This window comes from Blennius ocellaris (assembly GCF_963422515.1).
Source record: "Blennius ocellaris genome assembly, chromosome: 2".
Classification (NCBI taxonomy): domain Eukaryota; kingdom Metazoa; phylum Chordata; class Actinopteri; order Blenniiformes; family Blenniidae; genus Blennius; species Blennius ocellaris.
Window position 1 is genome coordinate 21726336 of NC_137651.1, and position 6613 is coordinate 21732948.

The following is a 6613-nucleotide window of genomic DNA, read 5'->3' on the forward strand; positions in this document are numbered from 1 at the left end:
ACAGCACAGGGGAGCTCAGTCCAATCCCCACCTTCAGGCATTCTGGGTGGGGGCCTACAAATCAGCACTTCTTGAATGGGGGGTTGAGTAAAATTCAGGAGGCCCCTTGAAACTACACTGTAAACTTAAATGTTTTCAAAGGAATCAAAGGCAAAAGAAAAACCTGTGAAGGAATGATTGCTGTGTAAAAGGCAAACGGCTTCCATATTCACATTTTCTCACAGTGATAAAATAGAGATTTAGTCAGGAGCCGTGTCGATGTAGAATAGCTATACCTGCCTGGATTACGTTATACTGGATCATACTAATGACTTTGACTACAAATATTAATGGATTTTCTCCATTTTTAAAACACATTGTAGTTTAGGGGCCCAATTTCATCTCGAGTGGGACAGACCAGTAAAATAGCGCCATAATAACCTAACTTTTTCTTTGCTGTGGTGCAGAGGATACATGATGAAAATGTCTATGTTTCCACAAACAATTATTACTATAAAGGAATACAATCTCAACACGAAGTCAATTAAAATGAAACCTTCTCCGGCAAAACCCAGTGAAATGTCCAAAGAGCTTCTGTAGCTGTTGCATTCTGCATGTTTTTACAAAGTGACCCTAGCAGCGCGGCTTTGAGGCAAGTTTGATACCCATGAGGTCGATAGCTTTCATGGCATTCTGTCATTGTCATCTGCTCTCACATGTGCAGAAGAACTACTTATTAAGGCTGTCGTGCACATGTGTGATAGCAGGGTTCCGCTAGCAACCCAGGAGCAGAGTCCAAGCATTTCCAGAAAGTGTCGTTTTCACCCATATAAACAATGGCGAAGCCCAAGTGTTTTCGTAAAGTTTTTACCTTGGCTGCCGATTTCAAAAAAGTTGCCCTTTCAGTGGAACCGGTATTGCATTTGCAGACACCCTAATTGTCACACAACCTTTGCGTTTCACTTCATACTGTTGCCATGAAAGTGGGCCATCAGAGACGTGTTAAAAAAAAAAAAGAAAAAAAAAGAAGAAATTTGTTCTCAAAAAAAAATCTATGTTTTCTTTTCAATTTTTACAATTTGCTTGGTGGTTTGGCGGTGTGGATTGAAGCCACTTGCAGACAGTTTTGTCTGACAACAGACAACAGGTTAACATCCTCCAGGCTACAATCTTCTCCTTGAGCTACAAAGTGAAGGTCAGTCTGTTAAGTTGGAGGCCTCGTCGTAAACTGACCCTGAACTGGAAGTCTTTTGTGTTTTCCACAGCAACATCTCTGCATCATACAAGGCCCAACAAACAAACTAGGAAAAGTGTCAGCGGTTAGTTCATACATCAGCAGGAGGAACAAAAACTCTTGTTGTGCTGGTAGAGAACTGCAAAACTAAATGTGTGAGAGCCCCCTGCTGTATGTATAAAGTCTAATATTAATCAGGCAGATTTCACAGCTATTCTGCACGCAAAATATAAGACGACTGCAATGCGATCGTACGAAGCCTAAACGGTAGAAAATGACCTCATGATCCACATGACCCCAGTCCAAAGCCAGCCTCAAACAATCACTGCTCACACGTGAGGGCCCCGATGGCCAGCATCACATCAGACACCAGCATCACTTGTCAGTCGCATGCACTTCACCCGCCTGCACTTCAGGCACGTGTATGACAAGCTTTTCTCAGTGTGCTGGTGCAGGTGGGCAACAGTGAAGTGATACATCATCACATGGCTGCAGCCAGATCCAGGCACACAGGGTGGCGAACATACGACCCGCAGGCCCGAAACTGCCTGTCGGAGGGTCAAATCAGGAACGAGGGGTATGCAAATAGAAAACATGATTTTTGGACATTCTCTCATATTTTACAAAAGATGAAATGATAAAAACAGTGTTGTTTTTGAAAATGCACTTAATTTAACTTGTTCTAAATACATAATTAAAGGGAGATGCTTGTCTGACACTTGTTCACATTATAGCAATTGTAACATTTTGAGTTATTTATAAGGTTGTTGGGTTTTTTTTTACTTTCTGATTTTACCATTTATCAAACTGGGCGGCATGTTTTCCCCTAACCTGAACTGACAGACATCCCTGAATGAACTGCTGTTAAAACAGTGCAGATTAAACAAACTCAAGCATGCAAGAAAAATCTACTAAATAATGCTGTTGAGACAATCTGTTGAGGCTACTGAACAATGCTGCAGACAGAACGTGTTCATACAAAGCAAACCCTGCACGTTAAAACCTTGAACAGAACTAAGACAGGATGCAAAAGTAATTGTGTTTTCATTTACGAAACCACTGTTTAATAACATTGGCCTTATTTGTAAACACAAAAGTTATAAACACAAAACATACTTGCAAACATGTTACACCATGTTTCAGAAACAATAAACACGGTGTTTTGGCCGATTTGTCAATGGAGCCTGGGCGAAACCTTGCCAACGGTGAAAAACCACCTGTACAGGTAAATCCAGATTTATTCACAATAAACTCCGATACGCTCGCATCCCTTGAGGCTGAATATAGTCATTGTGTATTTTGTGTTATTCAAACTAATAACTTAGGAAAATGTTTTTCTTTTTATAAAAAAAAAAAAAAAAAAGTGGGAATGTTAAGAAGTTTCGCCGGAGCGCGCGGAGGTGCGCAGCCGCTTCAGACAACTAAAACTCCAGTCACACTCACGTGAAAGCGCTCGGAGTTGAACCTCGTTTAAAAACTCACATATTTCGCTCGTATTTGAGTTCACGACAAATACACACACTGAAGTGGAAGTTTCTACAATCACATGGTCGTGTTGTGTAATTCGGCATGTAACTGTCACCCACTGGATCGCTATTTTCCGTTATATTGGGACTTTTTGGGAGAGGTTTGTGTTAGCCTCCACCAGATGTTGAGCTACACAGAGCGCCGGCCGGGGCGAGACTCCCCGCGGGGTAAAAGTTCACACTCACCAGGGTTTGCTCATACTGCAGCGCCCGCTGGTCCGAGCCGTCCCCTGCCATGGTTCCACTCGGTGTCCCGGACCCGGCGACTCACAGGTGGTTGAGGAGGGGGGGGGGCTCGGAAGTGGGAAGGAAAGCGCGACAGCAACACGTCTCCGCGAGCTGTCCAACTTCAACACATCAGACTGGCTGGAGTTTGAGCAAAGGAGCTCACACAGTGAACTCCGGCTAAAGAATGCGTCCCGATTACTGTAGGTTGCTTCATTTTATAGCCTCAAGTCCCATGTCACACACACACACACTCACTCACACACACACTCTCACACACACACACACAGTCTCTCTCTCTTTCTCTCACACACACGGAGCGAGGCGGGACTTGTGCGGTTCGAAGTGAATCGACCCTCCCATTGGGAAGTCGGAAGGAGCCGTCACTCTGCCGGAGATCCAGAGATCACTCTCTCACGTTCAGGCTTTGACTGTTCACAAGTGCCACAGCAGCCCAAATGAAACAAAAACAGACTGTATGATGTCCTCTTTTTTTTTGCCATAGCAATGAAAGACTAAAAAGGATTCTCATGTATGAGTAAACACATTTGCCAAAACGTTCAAGTAAAGCCAAACTATCAGGCAGTCAGCCTAAGTTCAGCTTCTGTTAGTTAGAATTGGATTTGTTGAGGTTCTCTCAGTTGAAAGCACCTAGAAATCACTGTGTTGTATGTGGCGCTATATAAATAACATTGAATTGAATTGAATTGAATTGAATTGAATTGAATAAACCAACAGAAAAATAAGTTAAGTGGGAATGGCTCGTTTACAAAGCAATGTGCGAAACGCATTGTTTTTCATATTTTCACTGCAACCTTATGAAAAGGATGTCTGTTTACATGGCAAAGGCAGAGACACTAAAAGATCATGTAGATTTCATGCAGGGCCACTAGTGGTTGCTGTTGATTGTTTTTATTAATATAACCACACATGCAGATAACAATACACCATGTGTCCATAAGAGCAGAAACAAGTGTTTTTCTCTCCTGCGTTCTCAAAGAAATTCTGTTGACACGTCATACGCCTTGGAAGTGAGGGAAAATGTTACTTTTCTGAAAGGCTGCTGCTGTGCATGCTCAACGGCATACAAAGATGCTGCATGATGAATCCAGGAGTTCTACTTTTGATTTATCCGTTCCTAATACCTTCCTCCAGTCTCCAGTAGTCCAATGGTGGTATTTCATGGCTCAGTCTAACCTCTTTGTCTAACTTCTCTCATCAAACCTGCAGCTCCAAATAGCCTCTTCACAGTTTCACTATGACCAATATCCGTGCAGTCGTGCTTGACACTGTTGTCCTGTGAGTCACCCATCGCACAAGCTGTTAACTCTCATGTTACAGCTACACAACAGGTTTAAAGTCAAAAGGCATTCTATCGGCAACTGTGTTACAGAAAGGTTTACACAGCATCATGATGAAAACGATGTCTGTTTACACAGAAATGACAGAAACACTGGAAAATATGTTGGGGTTTTTTCTGTATTGCCAAGAATGCTGTAAATATAGAAGCCCCTTCATCGTTTCAGTCCACTCGGTAAGTAAGAAATATAATGTGTCTCCACATGAAATCCAGAAGGGGATGTAGGGATTCACGTTATTAGAGAAATGTTGTTAAATTCAAGACTGAACGGTGCACGTTGCATTCATTGCTATGAATGAATCCTTCTTGTGCATGCATCAGACTGTTTACCACAACTGTAGCGCGCATGTGCAGTATCAGCGTTTCACAAAAAATTGTGTTTTCCGCCGGCTCTAAGGAGACCGAGTTGGATTTAAAAAAAGTTCCCCCTTGGGAGCCGTTTTAAACTGATGCTCACGGGGTGGTTGGAAGTAATCCTAAAAAGTTGTAACACCTGTCAGAATAAGTACCACAGACTTTCAAGGTTTGATTGACTTCTGTTCTTGTGGAACAGCTTAAAAAATTTTATCCATTTCTTCTTCCTTGAATTTGTAAAATTATGAAAAGTACATCACTTCTCATTTGGCAGTTGACTACTTAACCTTTGTGCCATCTCAAACTTTTCATTGGAGTTCAATGACCTGGATAAAAGGAAAACTGTTCAACTTTGAATTGGTAGTGTAACTGTAGATTTTCAGTTTTTTTGACAGGCATGATACTACTTTAGATTGAACATAGTCATATACGTGATTTAGCTTTTTCTGATCATAAAACTGAAAATATTAACCGCTGATCCTTTGAGCCAAGGATACGTCTTCTCTGGGTCAAACACGTGCTTGATTTAATTTGTCTTTAGAAACCTGACACTGAGTGACTGAAGTGTTTGATGTACTTTTGCAATGATGTGCAACAAACACGGGGAGTCTATTCATAGCAGCCAGCAGGGAGTTCAACCCGAGATGGAACACTGCAAAAAATACACACTTGAGCCCACATGCAAACAAAACCAATGTGTGTGTATGTTGCAGGACAGAGTGGGTTAATAAGCAGCACTTTTTAAAATTCATCTGACAGCGGCAACCTTTTGTAGTTCAAGTCAGCATTTTGCAGAGCGGCTCTTTTGAAGTTTACGTTTGTCGTCTTCTTGAACTCAGTGGAAGGTGGCTGGAGGTCTGATATACAGAGAGATTCATCTGCATTAGCAGTTAGCATGTGTAGCAGTGTGAGCTAATCTAGCAACTAGTGGTTCTTCCTTGGAGAAGAAGATTTGGGGAGTTTGTTAGTCTTGTTTGGGTTTACCTTATTTGAAGAGTGTATCCTTTTCAGTGTTTCTGCTATTTCTTTGTAAATGGACATTGCTTTCAAAACACGGCCATGTCAATGTAAAACGTTTCTGAAATGAAAAAGCAAAGGGAATGTGTTTTTACTTGAAGGGTTGTTGTGGAAATGGGGCCTTCTTCCTGTTGACGACAAACAAAATACATTGATTTTTGCAGTGGTGCCTCTATTTGCACCAACTAATGTGGCTAATGGCTCCCCACAACATGAGGAAGGCGGGATTAGACTGGGAGAGAACAAGTGAGTAATAATGATAGATTATTAGTTTTGGGTGGTAACGCTTCACACTTCATTATTGTTTCCAGATTAATCATACGAAACACGAGGCCAGCACAGTTGCTGGTGGCCGAAGCCAAAAATGGCAGGTTTTGATTTTTTCCACCAAAAAAAACAAAAACAAACTGCAGAAATGATGAAAGGCCAAGACAAAATATCAAGACAGCTACATTGGGGGTAGTTTGCGGCCCAGTGTAGTTTTGCATCCGCAGCTGAGCTGTGTTCTTCATTCAAACAATATCTCCCTTGTTCTCTTATCCCAATTAAGCGCTCACTGCCAAAAGTATTTTAGACATGAAATACGATCGGGTAAGCAAGGAAGGAAATCAATTTTCTACCAAACATGAACATTGGCCTCGTGTTTCTTGTCATTTTATTTTGTTTTGAATTTGCTCAAAACAATGTCGTGCCAAATTTGGAGCGTACACTCAATCTCTTCTATTGCTCTCCTTTTATCCACAGATTTCTTTTTTTCCCCAAAATTTAGAATAGAAGTACCTGGACAAACACATCTATGGTGTCACATTTCCTTCTGAGCCAATGGGGCTCATTGCTCCATGCAGTCACTCCACGGTTGAACCCAAGCAAAAGAAAATAAAACAAAACAATTTCCAAGAAGATCATTATCATATTGAC

At 41.6% G+C, this 6613-nt stretch overlaps 1 protein-coding gene across 1 annotated transcript in view; it reads right to left on the reverse strand.

Annotated features, from left to right (window-relative positions):
• The window catches only part of LOC308138142 (chloride channel protein 2-like), a gene marked incomplete at both ends in the record, with an annotated part of 138964 nt that extends 135988 nt beyond the window's left edge, over window positions 1-2976 (reverse strand). Inside the window, one exon of the mRNA XM_080507129.1 lies at window positions 2926-2976. Coding sequence (XP_080363255.1) covers window positions 2926-2976 — 51 coding nt within the window. The remainder of the gene's footprint in view (window positions 1-2925) is intronic.
• Window positions 2977-6613: the final 3637 nt, after the last annotated feature.